Source organism: Nesoenas mayeri, assembly GCF_963082525.1.
Source record: "Nesoenas mayeri genome assembly, chromosome: 15".
Classification (NCBI taxonomy): domain Eukaryota; kingdom Metazoa; phylum Chordata; class Aves; order Columbiformes; family Columbidae; genus Nesoenas; species Nesoenas mayeri.
In genome coordinates this window covers 3,598,193-3,616,690 of record NC_137559.1, presented here as the reverse complement: position 1 = coordinate 3,616,690, position 18,498 = coordinate 3,598,193, and the positions used below count along the sequence as shown (strand labels likewise).

Genomic DNA, 18,498 nt, shown 5'->3' with positions numbered 1-18,498 from the left:
TCAGCGCAGGTCTTGTTTTGGCAGCAGGTTGCAGGCTGGCAGGGGTTTGGTGTGACCCGGGGGCAAGTCCGGCTACCCCAGGTGACAGAGGGGACCCTGGAATAGGGGAGCAGCACAAGAGGCACCCCAAGCCCCACAGGGCCGGTAGCGCCCTGTGTTCGCCAGCCCAGCCTGTGGCGCCAGTGGCACAGCTCACCATCAGGCAAAGACACTTAATCTGGCGTCAGCTTCATTTAGAATCACAGAATCATAGAGTAGTTTGGGTTGAAGGGACCTTCCCAGCTCCCCCAGTGCCACCCCTGCCATGGGCATGGACATCTTCACCAGCTCAGGTTGCTCAGAGCCCCGTCCAGCCTGCCCTGGGATGTCTCCAGGGATAGTTCATCCACCACCTCTCTGGCCAACCTGGGCCAGGCTCTCACCACCATTATACAAAATTTCTTCCTGCTGTTTAGCCTGAATCTCCCCTTTTTTTAGTTTAATCACCCCTTGTCCTATTGCAACAGGCCCTGCAAAAAAAAGTCTGTCCCCGTCTTTCTTACATGCCCCTTTTAAGTACTCAAAGCCCACACTTAAAAGTACTTTTAAGTCCCTTGCAAGAAATGCTGCAGCTCAGCAGTGGCCTCTGCACTGTTGCTATGGGGCAGACCCACAGCGTGGGGTGGGAGAGGTAAGACCCTGCCCCTCTCACAGCTGGGGAGGGGCAAAGCAAAGACACAACCAAAAATAACCCACAAAACCAACCTTTTCCAACTAGCCGAAGTGAATTGGGTATTTTACACAGCAATCGGCATGATTTCAATCCATTCTCGGTGAACACCTGCAGCACCATCAGTGAAAGCCAAGACCCACCTTCCGAAAGCCACTGGGGTCTGAAGGAGCATTTCCTTTCGCTCTTGCTCCTCCTCTTCCTCACCCTCCTCCCCAGCGCTGCTCCCGTTCCCTTTGGGATTTGGCAGTATTTTCTTCCTCCTGGCAATGGCTTGACTCAAACAGAAGACCTGTCCCTTGCCTCCACTGGAGAGCTGCACATCACTGATGGGCAAGCCCCTCAAGGGCAAAGGGACTGTCCCTGGGGCGGGGAGGAATGTCACCCCAAGAAGTGGCCCTGGCTAGGCAGTACAGGCTGTTTGGGAATGTCCCAGCCATTGGGATGCCAGTCCTTATCCATCCTGGGGCAGCTTTCTGGCTCCAGGCCCCCACCCCCAAGGAGGGACATGGGCCAAGTGGGGTGATGGGGACCATGGTGGGAAGCAGGTCCCATCTTGTCCCCATCACCCCGGCCCGGGACTCAGTACCCAGACGTAAAGGAGCCGTTGGAGATCTCGGTGTAGAAACAGGTACTATGGGACGTACTGGTGAGGCTGTAGGCAAAATACGCCACGGCCGAGCCCAGCGTTAAGCCCGTCATGTAGGACACAGTCATGGTGTTCCCTGCAGGAAGGGACAAGGGGCGTTAGGGTGCTCTGGCCACCCCATGTTTGGGTCCATGAGAGGGCTTGGTCCTACCTGCCAGCTCCCGCTGCTCGGGGCTCACTTTGCCGGCGGCCAGGATCATGGGGACGCTGCCGAAGTAGCCGTTGGTGATGCCCATGAGGAGGGAGAAGATGCAGGGCCAGGCAGGGTGGCCGAAGGTGGGCTTCCCGTTGGGGTAGACGCACATGATGAAGAGGGGGATGAAGACCACGCGGAGGCAGGAGTAGATGAGAAGGTGGGTCCCCCTCCAGTCGTAGGGCAGGGCAGCCAGGATCTGCAGCGAGGGGCAGAGACTGTGCTGGAGAAGCGAGGAGGCTTGGGAGGGGAACACGGTGCCCAAAATGCAGCAGAAAGCAGAAGACGAGATGGCGGAAAGACCATCTGCTGCAGGAGCTCAGGTTTGGCCATGCCAGTGAGCAACCTCACGCTGGTTAGATACCCATGGGGTGGAGATGACCCTTTGCAAAGCCAAGTGGCTTTGAAAGAGGACACAAAACCAGGAGGCAGGGGTGGAGGGGACACGTTACCCCTTGGCCTCCCTCCTACCTTGCCGACAAAGTCAGAGAGGTTGAAGATGGCCATGATGAGGATGGGGAGCCATTCCCCCAGCGTGCAGTTGTGGATCTCCGACTCCAGGCCGGGAAAGAGGCACAGCGTGATGAAGTAGGTCATGGCGATGGAGAGCATGTAGGCCCAGATGAGCCGGGACACCACGTAGCGGTGGAGCAGCATGTCTGGCGGGGACAGGCAGCATGGTTTAGCCAAAACCAGAGCCCACCCTTGCAGAGCCCCAAAGTCTTGCCTGCACCCCAAGGGTGGCTTCCAAAGATGTGACTGCCCCATGTTTTTAGGTCTGTTGAGAAGGGAATGACCCTTCCTCAAAGCCCCAGGTCACCAATCGCTCCCTTTGCCCCACAAAATGCTGCAAAATTGCCTCACCCCACCCCCTTCCCCGAGCCCACCACACACCTCTGAAGCTGGGCCAGCTCCTCTTGATTTTGGGCCGAGGGACATCGAAGCGCATGTAGGTGCCACTGCCAGCCAGCTCGGCTTCGGGGCCTGGGCTGCCCCGCGGGGAGCTGGGCTGTCCCCGGGACCGGTTCTCCTGGTGGAGCAGAGGGGACACCAGCACTGAGCTCCAGTGGGGAGAGAGACCCCAGGAAGCAACAAGGAAACCCACCCCTGGCTTACAAAGTGGACACCCTCGGCAGTGACATCGTGGTGGACGCGGTAACCCGTCCCGCGGTCACCGGCGCCCCGGGTCTCGGGGTCACCCTTGCGGGAGCAGGCGGTGTGGTAGCGGACGAAGCGGGTGCGCTTCACCAGGAGGTGGAGGATGAAGCACGTCAGCTCCATGCTGATGGAGATGAAGAAGAAGATGACCGTGTTCTCCTTCTCGTCTGACAGCAGCAGCTTGGTGAAGATGCGGCTGAGTGAGATGATGACCCCAGCGGTGCCTGGTGGCACAGGAGAGCTATTGGCACTGGGTCCTGCCGAGCCCCATGGCCTGGGGACCCCCAGCAGCCCCCCACCATATAGTGATGCCTCCAGCTGTGGAGTAGCTACAAACAGGGATTTTTTGGGGGGGCAGTGGAGCCAGGTCCTGGCAGACACCCCCACCCTTGATGTGTCCCGCTAGGTCTCACAAGTGATTTACAAACCATTAAACACGTTGGTTTGCTGGGGAGCACCTGGGGGTGTCCCTGATCTACCAAGACAGCAGGGCCCTGGGTGTGACTCACCAGGGCCATGGGTGACACTAGAGGAGGGTCCCCCGGGGGTCCCACACAGTTGAACGTGGGTGCAGATGCAGGTACTTACTCTCGCCCGTCATCACGCCCTGTGTGTAGCGCTTGGGCAGCAGCCCCGTGTAGCCGTAGAAGCTGGATTGCTGCACTTCAGGAGAGACACGCCAAGGGGAGAAGGAGGGATTATTGCTGCAGCCGAAATGCCGGGTGGGGGGAATAAACCCCAGTGTGGACCCACCCTGGAGCTGCACCCTTCCCGAACAGCCAATGCAGTGCCCAAAGCCTTCTTGCCCCAAAAGCTGGGGGGCTTTTTGCCCTCCCTGGATGCCCCACCGTGGCTGTTCCCACCAGGAGTGGCCACCAAGTGCAGGGGTCTGGGAAGCCACCATGGTGGCCCAGATGGGTGGTGTTAGGGATCAATGCACAGTTTGGTGCTGGTGGCCCTGGTCAATCCCACGATGCCTGGATGGAGGTGGAGGGCATGGAGCAGGGACATGAGGGTCAGTTTATAATATCATTAAATCATTTTGGTTGGAAGACACCCTCAAGATGGTGGAGTTCAACCATTAACCCAACGCTGGTGCTAACCCATGTCCCCGAGAACCTCATCTATGCATCTTATATAGTGGTGGGAACAGGAGGTTGACCCAAGAGACTGCAGCTCCTGGGGATGGGGCTGTTTTCCCGCCCCTATCTGAGGGTTGTGCTTGTCCCAGCGTAGCCACCATCCCACATACCTGTGCAGCCGAAGGCCACCACCCCAACAGCCACCAGGTTGATGGCGTAGGCTTGCCTGCGGGTGAAGAGCTCCAGCCAGACATCGCAGATGCTGACGAAGAGCAGGGGCCCCAGGGCGAAGAGATAACCTGCGGGTGGGAGATGGAGGTGGGGAGGGGGGCCCAGCATGGGGCCAGCACTGTCAATGGACATGGGGAACCCCACTCACCCACGGAGATCCGAGTGTGCAAGCTCAGCAGCTCCACCAGCGCGTTGTTGAGGATGACGGCCACCAAGGCCACCAGGATGTAGGTGAGGCTCATGTCAAAGACAATGGAGGTCCCTGCGGAGAGGCAGGTGATGGGGGATCGGCTCCCCTGGAAGCGTGGCCAAGGTCTCCCCAGGTTTGGGGTGGCTGGGAGGTGCTGCAGCTGCTGGAGACCTACCTGGGTATTTGTGGTGCAGGTAGTCCACGTCGGTGATAAAGCTGTTGTACGGCAGAAGAAATCCCACCCCGGCCAGCAGCATGGCGAAGTAAATCCCATGGTAGCGATCCTGGGGCTCAGGTTCCTCAGAAACTGCCCCAAAAGGGGAAATAAAATGGAAAAAGTCATGACAGCGGCACTGCTGCACCCACGGGCCCTGCAGCAGACCCCAGCTGTGAGGCGATGCATGGTGGTCCCACATCCTTCATGGCAAATGAAGGGGGTCACCAACACCCCACAGCTCTCACAGATAAATAGCCCCAGCACCAAGAAACTCCTTCCCTACATAAAAGCATTTCAACAAGATGCAGGAGGCAGGAAAACACGCGGGATTCGGGTGCTGATGAGTTTTGACAGCAGCCAAACAACCTGAAAGCCAAGCAGTGCAGGTAACCAGCAAAGCCAAGGCACGGGAGGGGCTGGAGGGGGACAAGAATGCCCCAGGATGCAGAACAGGGCTGGGGGAAATCCTGGGAGCATCCCTGAGCCCTGCATGGTGAAACTGCAGGATTGGGGTGCGCTGGGCAGGAGAGCAGGGCATGAACCCTCAGCTCCCTTCCATGCTGCAGAGCCTGCTGCCATGGGATGCTGTGCACCTCACGTGGGTACAAACAGCTCTAAAAAAAAAAGGCATTAGGCATTTTAATGGCATTTCAGGCCATTTGTGGTTATTAAACCCATCCCAGGAAGCTCCTAAATGGGTGGGAAAGCAGCAGGAACGCAGGTCCTGGCTGTGGCTGGGGTGGTGTTTGCTCTCACCCGGCTCCATGAAGGTGAGGACGCCCTTGGCCTGGCTGCCCCGCTGCAGCTCGTCCTCCTCCAGCTGGTAGCTGTCGAAGCTGAAGCTCATCACCACGTTCCCCTCCGGCGTCCCCGCCGGGCTCAGCTCCTTGAAGCGCTCGGCTCCCACTGAGCCCATCGTGGTCGGCCTGGGAGGGAGAGCGGTGACACCTCTGGGGATTGTCCCCTGGGGGTGATGCCAGGTGTCTGCAAGGGATGGATGGCATGTGGTTGGCCCTGAGCCTTAGTCACCCCACCTCACCACTGCAGCTCCTGTGTTTCCACCTGGAAAGATGTTTTCCTGGAGCAGAGTGGGATCCCCTGACCCCCTGGGCAGGAGTTTGGGGTGGTGAGTGGTGACCAGGGGGTCCGTGGAAACCTCCCCCATGGCACAGCACTGACCCCAGCCCCGCTCAACACCTCACCGCGATGCTTCCGATGCCAAATGCCATCGCGCTTTCCAAAAGCAATTAGAGAAACTAATGGGTGAAAAACACTGATGGAGGACAGCTGCTGGGGAAGATCCCATCTGCCTCGGGAAGCCCTTGCTCTCCATAGGCAGCACAGGCTTACTCTGGTTTATGCCCTTTTTTCAGCATCTCTGCTGCCTGGAGCTGGGACAAAACCACCGGCCTGGGCAGACACACTCCTGCAGCCTTTTTGGGAGAGGGTGTGATGCTACCCAGCTTTTAAGGCAAACATTTTGGATCTGCTTCTCCAAGGGGCCATAGCACAGCAGGGAGATGCTCAAAGAGCTGCCAGAGAGACCCCAGCAGCACAGCCAAGAGGTTCCACACCAAATGCATCCCAAACCGAGCTCCCAAAACACCTGGCATCCTCCAGTGACCCTATCAGAGCCACCCAAAACATGGTTTAACCCCCTAGCGCCATCCCATCACAGGCCCTGGGGAGGGGTCACTCAGTATTACCAGCACCAGTCGCTAGATGCCAGCCTGCCCCTGTGCCCACCACCCGACCGGCCTAGGGGGGGCAAATCACCTCCAAGGCAGCAGGTTGAGGCAGGCAAGGGAAGAAAAATCAATTACAGTGATTTCTCTGGTCTCCCTGCCAGATGCAGCATTTGCAGGAGCAGAGAGGTTTCCCAGCATCTCCCTGGCTGCCAGGACGGGTGGGATGCTGGGGGACCCCTGGGTGGGGGGCAAATGTGGTGCCCGTGGCCCCTGCAAACACAATCCTAGAGCCTAAAATGTATCTGCTCACTACAGGGACCGGGGGCACTAAGCAGCGCTGCCACAGCACCGAGGTTGTGCAGAGGCCTGCACAGGACCAGGCTGGGGTCCCGCACCACGACCCCTCACCCCAGATCAGGCAAAACAACCCAGCAGAACATATTTTGGCTGTGGACACCGCTCCACCCCATCAGTCATGGAGGAGCTGGCTGTGATCCCCTCCACCGAGCATCCTCCTGTGCCTGATGCTGCCCCAGGCAATAAAACCCAGTGAGAAGCATCTCTCAGGATGCTGGGGAAGCCTGTTGCAGGGTTTTTTCCACAGCAGAGATCCCAGCTGGAGAACATGCTGTCTGGAAACACCCCGTACCTGCTGTGGCCCAAACTTCTTGATGCTGTGGAGCTGGGAGCAGAGCGAGATGTTCTGCACGGCTCCGGTGCTGGACCAGTGCTCCAGCACCCATCTGTCTCGCCTGCTCCACGCATCCCTGAGCCACGGTAAATCAGATTTTCCCCTCCCTTTGGATTTACACCTGTCTATGCGGGAGGGGACTCAGGCCTTGCTGTCCCTGTGGCCACAGGGTGGAAATTGAGGGGGGTGTCCTCCATCACGGCCAGGGCTGGGAGGTCTCACCCGGGGACAGGGCACCCGCAGGGCTGGGCAGAGCGGGGGACCCCATCCCCTCTGCACCCCAGTGCCGAGTGACCCCCGCGCACCGCAGCCCCCCCGTCAGCGCGGAGAAACGATTTTTGCTCTGGCAAAAGGGTCTCCGACATCTTGCGAGCAGCGAAGTTGCAATAAACAACGGGCAATTTAATAACCGCGGTCCTGGGGGTGAAGGAGAAGCATCTTGCAGGAGGGAGGGAGGAGGAAACCCAGCCCGGCCGCGCCCGGAGGAGCACGCTGGGGAGCCGGGGAGGGCAGTGGGGGGGTCGCGGGAGCCACCTCGCCCCCCGCGGTCCCGGCCGTGCCCAACAGGTCGGCGGCGGCTCTTACCTGGCTCCGCCGCGGCCGTTCTGCGGCATCCGCGCTGCGCCCGCCCCGCTCAGCGCCGGCCGGGCCCCGGCCCCGCCATGGCGGAGCGTCCGCCGGGGGAGCGGGGGGGACACGGAGCCGGGGGGAGGCCGGAGCGAGTGCGGCGGCTGCGAGCGAGGAGCAGAGGCGGCCCCGGCGCCGCCGCCCGCCCCCCCGCGTCCTCCCGCCTCCCTTCACTCCTCCTCCGCCCCCTCCCGGGGGTGCGCACCGGGAGATGGGGCTCCCCCAGCCTCCCCCGGGGGCCGCAGGAAAGGTTTTTCCAATAAACAGAGCACATGTAGAGCCCTGTCTATAGGTGCTGCCTATAGGCACCGCCTAGGAGGGGTTTCAAAGGCCTGGAGCTAATTGCAAAGAGATATTAATTAAGATGAAATCCCTGGGAATGTCACTGGGGACATGAGCTTTGCAGGGACAGGGTCCTGCCCATCCTGCAAACGAGGCCAATGGGGTCAGCATGAGCTGTCCCATGGATGGACAGACAGAAGAATAGATGGATGGACAGAAGGATGGATGGATAGGACAGATGGATGGATGATAGCTCCAGCTAACAGAATGCAGCAATCCCCCCAGAGAAGCAAGTGGAGGGATTCTCTGCTCCCCAACATAACCAGGGGTTGGAAGCAGAAAAGGAAGAGAACCAACAGCATGGGGCAGTGGGGACATCTGTCCTGGGAGGGGATGTTTGTCCCCAAGGAGGGTGCTCCAGGCACCTCCCAAGCTGGGTGAGCTGGCCAAGGCTGCAGGAGATATACCAGGGAGCTGACACTGTCAGGTTTTCTCACAGGAGCACCAAAGTATGAACAGGAGACACACAGCAGGTGCCCCCCCGGCCCCAAGCCAGGTGACAGCCCTGGGGGACCAGCCTTTCTGGGCTTTTCCCCCCGGAGGTGGGAGGACGGCGATGGCGGCAGCGGGAAGGGGAGAGGAGAGGTACCACCCCTGGCTGCAGCGCGCCAGGCTGTGAATTACAATCTCCTTGCAGTCAATAAATGCTGCCTTGGATAAATCAGCGTGCGGGGCTGGGGGATTCGCTGCTGCTGCTGCTCACACCAGAGGAAATCAGAGACAAAAACGGCTGTGCCCCCCTCAGCCGCCCTTCTGCCGGGTTGAGCGTAGGGGCTCCCACAAATTCATTGCAGGCAGGAAAACAGGCCAGGTGGAAATTTCCATCTTTTCTCCTTGGCTGAAATAGGCAGAATTTGGCTCGGAGCAAAGCAGACTGCTGCGCTGAGCTCTGCCCAGAGCCAGGGGCTCAGCTCCCTGCTCCCCCTTAGCTGAGCACCCACAAAGCTCAGTGCACTAGTGCAAGGGGGGGATTTTTTGGGCTGCTTGTTTTGGCCAGGTTTACAACAAGGCACTGCATGAAATCACAGAACACCTCACTCCTCCTGGGGTACGTCCCCTCACCCTATACCAGACCCCATCACCCCTTCCCAGGTACCTTGGAAATTTAAGAAAATAGGGTGGCTGTGGCAGGAATCCCCGGGTTGGCACCCAGACACACGAGTGCTTTATAAAACAGCAGGACGAGCTGAAGCACACATGCGCTTGCCTTTTCCCAGCTCGAGCGAGGCTCCGCTGTCTTGGCACTTGCCAGGCAGCGTTACTCACCGCCTTCTGCAGGGATTCTCCTCAGGAGCCGGTTCTCCCCATCTCGAAATCCCAGCTACAGAGCCGGCATGTTGTCCTGTAAAAGTGACCGAGCTCAGGGGGGCATTTCATCTCCCAAGCGCACTTGGTGCTCCTTGAGCTGCAGGGAGATGCTGCGACCAAACAGCTCGTAGCAAAGCTTCTGACTTTTACCATCCTGTCTAAAAATCATGTGATCTCTTGATCCCAATTTTGGGGGACAAAGGGGGTCCCTGTCCCTTTCAGCTATTTCTGCTATTGGTGCAAGAGGCCCGTGCTGGGGTACCAGAGGACACTGCTACGGTTTGGGGAGGCTATAGGTGACCACAGGGAGATTAATCCATCAGGGTCAACTTCTCCCAGGGCTTCCCCCGTGCCAAATGGAGGAAATGCCATCCATCCTCCCGAAGAACCAGACCCATGTGTTGACGATGGGGTTTAGGTGCCCCCAAGCATGGGCAGGCTGAGCCGCCTCTGCCCAACAGGGACATGGGGGAAGTTCCATGAGCTGGGCTCTCCCTGAATCTTGCTGGGCTCTTCAATTTTTTAAGCCAGCCCTGAATAATTCAGCTTTGATGCAGCTAGCTCACGGTTGTTGAGCTCGGATGCTCCTTGGGTTTCTGCTTGACCCACTTTACCAGCCAGGAAAACCTGCCAGGCGTGCTACTCCGACCACGATGGGGTGAAGCAGGTCCAGATACCCCAGTCCCCACGGCAGAAGGGACATCCCGCACGCACAGCCCCATCCTTGGCTCGCTCCCTGCACCCTCACATCCAGCACCATGGACCACAGAGCATCCCTCGCCCAAATCACAGCTCTTTGGAGGTATTTTTGCCTTCTCCCCTTTTCCTGCCATCCCACGGCTCCCGGCACAAGCGGGTGCATCCCGGCAGCGTTTGCTGGATTACAAGGGGGGATTTGCTCGGCTCCCTGAGCCAGCTAACACCCGCGGCTGCCTCGCCACGGCTCCGCGCTCAGAGCCTTACCTCGCTTTCCCGGAGCCTGGCCGAACACTGATTAATCCCGCTGGCTGGAATAAGACGCCACTGATTCATTTAGCTCAGAGATGTCGGATTAGGATGGTGTCCAGAAATCTCCTGTATCATGGGTTTGTTCTCGCCCTTCCAGTGGAGTCACGTTTTTCCAATCATTGCTGTTGCAGAGGTGAGAGGAAGGAGAGACTTTTCAGGTGTTTGTATCCCACCACACTGCCAAAACCCACGGTTTTAAACCCTTGGGGACCCCAGGAAGAGACTGTCCCTGCTGTTCCCATCCCGGTGGGCACAGCCACAGTCCCTTGGTTAAGGGGTGACACAACTCAGCTCCTTAACCAAACCGTGCTCACCCTGCCAGAGCTCCCCGTGCTTTCTGTGCCCAATACCAGTCTCCTCCACACCAGCTGCAGTGGGTGATCACTGAGCTTTGGGGACCCAGCAAAGGGATGAAACATCTGGGTCCCCCCAACCCTGGTGCTCAGTGCGCCTGGGAGCACTGTGCATCCACCTCTATACTACACGGGAAGGGGAAGCTGTTCCTAAGCCTGCAATTCTCTCTTGGAAAACTCCTTTAAACAGCATTGCAGCCTTCACATCCTTCCCCAGAGTCTGCTCACAATGCTGCCCAAGCATCCTGTGCCGGCACCAGGAGCATCCTCTGAAGCGGTGGCTTTGCATAGAGACCGTGAGGATTAAACAGGGAGGTTGTTGCTTGGCTGGAGTCACACTTGGGGGATTATCAGGGCCTGCAAGAAACAGGGAGTAGCTGGGGAATTTGGTCAATGCAAGTGGTTTGTCACAATCCTATTGCAGGCGAACAGAAGTCCCCGGTGCTGGCAGGAGCTCAGCACTGGAGGCCACAGGGATTAACTGGGTTTAAGGGCTCTGGGGAGATGCAGGGGCTAAGGTAGGGATGAGGACATCAGCTTTGGGGTGCCCAGCTCTCATCCTGAGGCCAAGGACCAACTTCTTCCACATGGATGCCCCAATTTTCCTGCAAGGGTGACTCTGTGCATCTCTCCTACCCCCAAATCAGCTAAACCAGCCTGGGAGAGCTGGAGAAACCCAGAGAGGATACCCACAGCCTTTCCATTCTTCACCCCCTCCTTCTTTGTTGGAATAGATTTGCATCCATCAGTAATTAATCCAAGATGAGCTGCTAATTCAGCTCCTTGATTGCAACTTTGCATAATTGCTGCACTCACAGGCAGGGTAGGATAAAAAAGGAGAAAATCAGCGGTGGGCACAGAGGAAACAAGGGCTGGTTCAGCTTGTTCCCACTCACCAGGATATTTAAAGACCCAGGTTGAGAGATTTTTGTCTGGAATGAGAAAATGGTGACAACCACCCTTATTTTTTTTATCCCCCCCACCCCATACTGAGCTCAGAAAGGGCCTCACCAGCAGCCACGAAGTCTGAGCCCCTCTTGTGATGGGAAAACCATGAGTTACAGGCAACACAACCCTTTGCTAGTTCCTATCATGCTACCACATCCTGCCCTCCTCCCCACGCTCATTTTTCCAGTGTCCACATGGTCATCTGTAGGTTCCAGAGTGAACACTCCACCAAGGCGAGCAGGGTACCTGCATCCCCCAGAGCCAACCCCCCAGGCTTCTCCCCCACCCAGCAGGTACAACAGACCCTGTGGCCACGAAGGGTGTTAAAGCCCCCCCAAAACAAGCCCCAGAGGACAGCAAGGTGCTGCCTCCTCGGAAAGCAAACCTGCATGCACGGGCAGGATCGCCCATCACCGTGACAATGGGCAGAGCCACCGGCTGAGCCCACCTGAGCCCTCGGTGGCACAATTTGCTCTTCCTACCAGTGACACACAAAGCTGTTCCCACAGGGCTCCAGAGGACAGGTGAGCACCCAGGGGTGATGGACAAAGCTGTTCCCACAGGGCTCCAGGGGACAGGTGAGCACCCAGGGGTGATGGACAAAGCTGTTCCCACAGGGCTCCAAGGGACAGGTGAGCACCCAGGGGTGATGCACAAAGCTGTTCCCACAGGGCTCCAGGGGATAGGTGAGCACCCAGGGGTGATGGACAAAGCTGTTCCCACAGGGCTCCAGGGGATAGGTGAGCACCCAGGGGTGATGGACAAAGCTGTTCCCACAGGGCTCCAGGGGACAGGTGAGCACCCAGGGGTGATGGACAAAGCTGTTCCCACAGGGCTCCAGGGGACAGGTGAGCACCCAGGGGTGATGCAAAAAGCTGTTCCCACAGGGCTCCAGGGGACGGGTGAGCACCCAGGGGTGATGCACCCTGTGCATGTGGGCAAGGGATGTGTGCAAGCAAAGTGATGCTGATACTGGCTCGTGGGTTATTCTGCCACTCTCTGCTTCCTCCTCTGCTCACATTCCACCCACAGACACTTCCCCCCACCAGTTTATCACCTCCACGCACCCCCCAGCACCCCCAAAGCTGACTGACAAGGCAGCAAACAGCGGCAGACAGGTCGGCCCCGCGCTCCTCATTCACGTTTCATCCTGCAGAAAGAAAAGAGCCACTTTCAGCTCCAGCCTTTTCTCTAGAAAAATGCAGCTCCCCTTTCCCGGCCCCATGGCGAGGGCTGAAAGGGGACTTGGGGGGCCAGGCTGGCCCCACCGCCCCTCTTAATCAGTCGGGGCATGCACGGAGCCTAATGCTGTCGCAAGGATTTCAGCGCTATTGACACACACGGCGCGTTAAACGCCTTACGGGGGATTTGCATAAGCTTGGGAAGAGATGAAGAGCGCAGAGAAAAGTGTTGACAATGGGAAAGTAAATGCATTAAAGTGCTTAGGGGGAAAAAAAAATCTGATAAAGGAATAAACCAGTTAAGGGAATATATTACTCGTAGCCCAGTTATTCAAATCCTGCCTTATAGGAAATCCTCTTAAAGCGATCACCTGATTGCGTGTTAAATTCCTAATTGAATAATAAAAGAATTATGTATTTCTTCTATAAAAGCATAAAGATGGGAGCCCACGTGGATGTTTGCTCGGAGCAGGGGGGTGGTGGGAGATGGTCCTGGGGCAGCAGCACCATCCAGGAGGGATGGGATGGGAGAATCGGGGTAGGGAGGGATACCTGGGGAAGGGGGAGATTTCCCAAGCCGGGTGCGAGGGCGATGCCTGCACAGCCTCTCCCGCTCCCTCCCCTGCCTCCATGCTGTAAATAAGATGCAAAAATACAATAAAATAAATGAAAAGCGTCATCTGGCACTCGGGAGGTGAGGGAGAGCAGCAGGGCTGACGCGCAGCAAACCCACAGTCTGCGCCGGGGAACAGGGGGGATGAGAAGAAGAAACAGAAGAGCTAAAAATAGCCCTGGGAGCCGCTTTCTTCCCGGAGATCATTTTTTCTACCCAGCCATTTCATAAACAGGGTTATTTATTTCTTTATTACCCTTTTTACTCCACTTCTTTTTTACTCAATATCACCACTTTACCCGCCCCTACATCTCCTAAAAGCAAGTTAAAAAACAAACAAAAAAACCCAACACACAAACAGGACCCAAAACCAAACAAAACCCAACCCCTTGATTGCTCCAGCAAAGGTTTGCGTGGCTACAGCTCTTTATAGGTAATTGAATATCCCAGAGTGCATCTGCTAATGCAAAGTCCAATATAAATAAGCGGCAGCGGTGAGCTCGGGGAGGGCAGAGGCGGCAGCTGAGAAAACAAAGCGAGCAGCCGGCAAACCCCGGCCAAGCGCGGGGCTGCCAGAGGCTTTTTATTAAGCAGAATTGGATTCGCGGGGCTGGACTGATGCTCCTGGGCGAGCGCAGGAGCTGGCAGCAAGCGGGGAGGTGGTTATTGAGTTATTCCGGCCGCAGCACCGCTCAGGAGCCAAGCTGGGGCACGGCAGCGGGTGCAAAGCCCACCCCCCAATTCCCTCTGTCCCCCTTATCCCAGCCAGTTTTGCGCTGGTTGCATCTCTGGTGGTGCTGGTACCGCCTCGATTCAGCATCCTCCAGCAGCAACCGGGGAAACGAGGGGTGACAGGAGCAGTTAGTTCATTTGAGCCTGCGAGGCCACCTTTCCATGCCCGCGTTGTTTTGTTTCCAAACAGACTGTATTAACTCGTTTCAGATGGTAAAAGGAAGTAGCTCGTCCTGACCTCTTGAAATGCAAATTGCTTCTCCCCCTGGGAGAGATGAAAGGCTGTTTCCTATCTGACACCTTAAAAAGGAGCGAGATAACAGCTCCCGGCTCTGCCTCCCTGCTTTCATTTTCCAAAATTGTTTTAAGGTGAGAAGAGCAGCTCTCTGTGGTTTCACTGTGCTTGTTGTCCATACAGAACAAGTATGGGGGGGCTGAAGGGCTGGGGGACCCCCTGAGGCACCTGGAGCAGAGACCCGAAGTATTTACCTACAAACCAGACCAGATCCACAATCCAGCCAACAGCAGAGGCGGTGGGGTCAGGTGAAGCCCAGACCTTTGCCCCCTCCTAGCAGGACTCCATTTGCAGGCCAGATTTCAAAAGCTGCAATACAGTTTGCTCAGGAGAACACGGTATTGTAGTGGTACAGAGGCAGGAATCCCCCCAGCTTAAAGACACAGCTAAAACCACCCCCAGCCCAGCACTTCTCCAACCTTCCAGCACTTTCCCACACACAAGGCTTGTGGCACATGCAGCAAAGAGCCCTTCGCCTTCCCCAGGAGCTTTGCCTCAATGCTTGGTGAGCGCAAACACCTTCTGAACGGGCCAGACTCAGAAACAGCAGAAATGAGACTGCCCCTCCAAACACAACCCCAGCTGCCTAGTTCATGGGTTTCACCCGTTATTTGCTATTTTCCCCACATTTCCTGGAGGATATTCTGCTTTGCTCTCCTGGGGCAGGAGCAGAGAGGCAGTCAGACCTCCCAGAACATGGGTGGGTCTGGATGGCCACAACTATCAGGGCCGTGTGCTTTGTTGGCATCACCACCGCAGCTGGAAGTTGTTGCCACTTACCGAATCCACCAGCAGCTTCTCTCAGCTCTTTGCTCCAGGCAGAAGGTGGGAAACGTCACCAGCAGCTGAACGAACAGTTTAGAAACGCTCAGCTGAGCTAACACAGCTGATCTCGCCTGGAGCAAACAGAGGCGCACGAACAGCAGTGGCAGGACAACATTGTCCTCCAGAGCTACAGCAGGAGAGGAGGCGCCTTTAGCTTCACATCCAAGGCCTTGCAATGGGACGGTCACGCAGGAGGACAAGGAGACTCATCACATGCTCCATCGCTGCTAGTGAGAGCAGAAAGGCTTTTTCTCCTCTCGTCCACCCCGATCAGAGTGGTTTTTGTGGCTTTGCAAAAGGAAGGATGCACACAGATGCCTCCTCACACCCCTCCACACGGGCTCACTCCAGATCTTCCTCCTGGGCTTGAAGGCGAGAAGGAACAAGCTTGGAGCGACAGTGAGCGCGGTGTTCGGAAGCTCCGCTTCAGGTGCAACCCATAAAAGAGATAGTAAAGGAAGTTACCTGAGCTCAACTGAGAAGCAGGAGAAACACACAAGTGTGAGTCCCTTGAGAAGAGCTTTCAGGAGGAACAAGAGGGAAGATTACATTTGCAAGCAAAATGTGCCAGGAGGAACTCTGCTTGTCCTTTCCCCATCCATCCCTGCAAAACCCAAGCTGATGGTGTCTTTCGAGAGAGGTTACAAAGCACAGCGAGGACCATCACTGCCAGTGTTCTGGTTTGGGGCACAGAGTACAGAACACACCTCACGTCACCCTCGTCTTACCCAGCCCCATCTCCAAGCAGCAAACAGAAGGAAGAAGACACAGGATACTTATCACAACACAGATTTAATTTCTTAGGCAGTTATAAAATTACAAAGAGCAACGGGCTAGCAGTGAGAGCCGGACACTTGGTGAGGTGGAATGTTAGACAGATTTTTCCACTTATCGAGACAAGATATCAAACAGTGAGCACGGCGGGATGCAGGTTTTGTCCCAGTGAGGAGGCAAACGCAACAGCAAATAGATCCAAGGAGAGAAAGGGTTGAGCCGATGCCCCAATGAAACCCAGAAGTACAGGCTCAGGAACCACTCACCGCTCCTGAGAAATGAGTTGGACACATGCAAGGGCAGCGCAGCGGGAGTCCGGCTACGGATCGCTGCAGCCAGGGGGTCAAAGCCACAGCACCGAGACGTGTAACGAGCGCAACTGCAGCTACTTGCAAGCCAGAGTAGAAACTTCTTCTCCGTTATTCTCAAGGCAGCGTAAGATGAGATTTGCTAATTTGAAGTGTGTTAAAATGAAGGCGTGGTATGGTTAGAAAAATAGGAATCTGCTGAATTCCTTTGGTTGTGCAGCTGGAATTGGAGAGGACTTATTTACAGTTGGAGTGATGCTTTCTTCATTGCAAGCATTTCATGGTGCAGCACAGATTCCAGAAAAACAAAGGCCTGCTCTGCACATGTGGGGAAGACACTCTGCCTTGCTCCTAGATGTTAACTGGTTAAAAATCAAGGCAACTGTTAACCGGGAGAGACAGAGCACAAACAAAACTTCCCAAACCTCTGCAGTGATTAATCCCCACCAATGCTTTGGACAAAGACTCCTGTTGCTCTGCAAAGAGCAGCAGAGCATCTGCGCACACAAGCGATACACTGAATAGCTCAGTGACCCACAAGGGAAGAGCTTCTACTGTCTTACTGCATGTTGCTTTGGTGCTAACGCCATTATTCGAGCCAAGAAAGCCCAGCATGGGCTGTAACGAGTGCTCTGCAGATCGGCTTCTCAGGGCTCCGTGCTGACCTGCTCACCAAGCTGGTGGCTCCTCAGTTCATTCCTCCTTTTTCTACTCACACGCAGGTCAGATGCACGTTTCCTCTGTGGAGACAGTTGTCCCTATATTAAGGGGCTTCTCAGATATTTATTTGGATTCGGGCAGACTTGAAAAGCCACCACCTCTGCCCAAAACCCTCTGTAGAAACAGGCCCAAGAAACTCACATCAGACCTGAAGCAGCAAGGTACGCGCACACATCTGATCCCACAGGGGACACTCACACCAGTGTCTTGCTGAACAGGGTCGTGGAAGAAACCGCTTTTACTAATCTCTCTATGCTTTTTACTTCCTCCTCCTCCTCTGCTAGGCCCCGCCTTTCAACCACTAGATTTCTATCTGTCACTTGTATTTTGGAAACAGTGACATATAAAGAGTCCGGAGCAGATAAAAGCTTTCTGTCTCAGGACTCAAAATACTAGACAGGGTAAACAGACAGATGTTGAGACAGCAGTGGAGTACATGCACTCGTGACCTATTTGCACATCATGAGAAACAGCTCCTTCCCCACTGTACTCACTGAGAACAGATCCCACCACAATCTAAGACCTGAGTTTGGGATTCCAAGTTTATAAGTGTTTCCAGTTCCCCAGCTTTGGTTGGTTCAGTTGTCTCTCTCTACCCCAACCCCTAAGAGTTAAAAAAAAAAGCAGGCTATTGAGAAGTGCAACCTGCACCTAGAGACACAGCCGCAGAACCCTGTCCTTCCAAGGAAGGTCAGTCTAAAACAACAGGGGCTCTAGAGGTGTCACCGTATCATACGACTACAAGCCCGTGGCCACAGCCCACGGCTAGAGCCTCCTCGGCTTACGCGAGGGATCCAGGGCTGTTGGACCGTCAGAATAGAAGTGTCTGGACACCGCCTGATCCGCAGAGCGTAACAGTGCAATCATATGCTCCACACTCGGGTGAGGATGCAGCTGCAAACAGCATTTCTGGTACATTTAAGAAAAACCAAAACCAAAACCAAGTCTTTGTGTCACTGAGATGAAACTCCAACCTGAAAGGTTTCTATCTTTGGTAGCACACCACAGCAGGGTGGTCACTGAGGGCCTAAGACCATCAGAGGGAAATATTAGTCATATTTTATCTGAGAAAGAGTTTATATCTCCGTGCAACGAACTTAAGACAAACTAGTGTCACCACCCACAAATACACTGTCAGTGGGGACCAGAAACCACCTGCTCCACCCCACTAACTCCAGAAAATGAATACTTTTGCTCTCTAAAAAGATTTTCCCAGCTACAACAAAGAGACAGATACTTTAACTGGCTTCCAGCTTCTACTCAAGAGTGAACCAAGCAGGGCACAGCGACTCAGTCTGCCTGCAGCTCGAGCAGGAGCACACTACAGCACTTGGAAGACACAAATACAGTGAATATGTTATCTCCAACTCACCTTGGAAGATCAGGCCTAAAAGTGAAGACGAGGGTAAAATTAGTACAATAAATGTTCTCAATTTTTAGCAGTAAGAGTTAGTAATTACATTAAGAGGTCTGTCTTACTAGGTAATGTGGCCTTTGTTACACTCCCGGCTTGAAACACCTGTGTGCTCAGCAGACCCGTGTTGCTTATGCCTGTTAACTGCTAATTCTACTAGTGGAGTCTGCATCAAGCCTCCAAGGGTGTTATCAGGAATGTTACCAGCTTTAGTCTGGAACCAGGAGGCATCTGACAGCTCC

General features: G+C 55.7%; 1 protein-coding gene across 1 annotated transcript; it reads right to left on the bottom strand.

The window, feature by feature from the left end:
- Positions 1-1,291: 1,291 nt before the first annotated feature.
- On the bottom strand, positions 1,292-10,079 carry SLC29A4 (solute carrier family 29 member 4; the record flags this gene model as incomplete). Its single annotated transcript, XM_080353652.1, has 11 exons — positions 10,049-10,079; positions 5,186-5,355; positions 4,388-4,519; positions 4,171-4,284; positions 3,962-4,090; positions 3,298-3,372; positions 2,668-2,933; positions 2,446-2,581; positions 2,023-2,210; positions 1,510-1,750; positions 1,292-1,434 (listed from the first exon to the last, which is right to left on the bottom strand). Exons 2-11 carry the CDS (start codon positions 5,343-5,345, stop codon positions 1,292-1,294), a joined length of 1,584 nt encoding a protein of 527 aa, XP_080209778.1. The 5' UTR covers positions 5,346-5,355; positions 10,049-10,079.
- Positions 10,080-18,498: the final 8,419 nt, after the last annotated feature.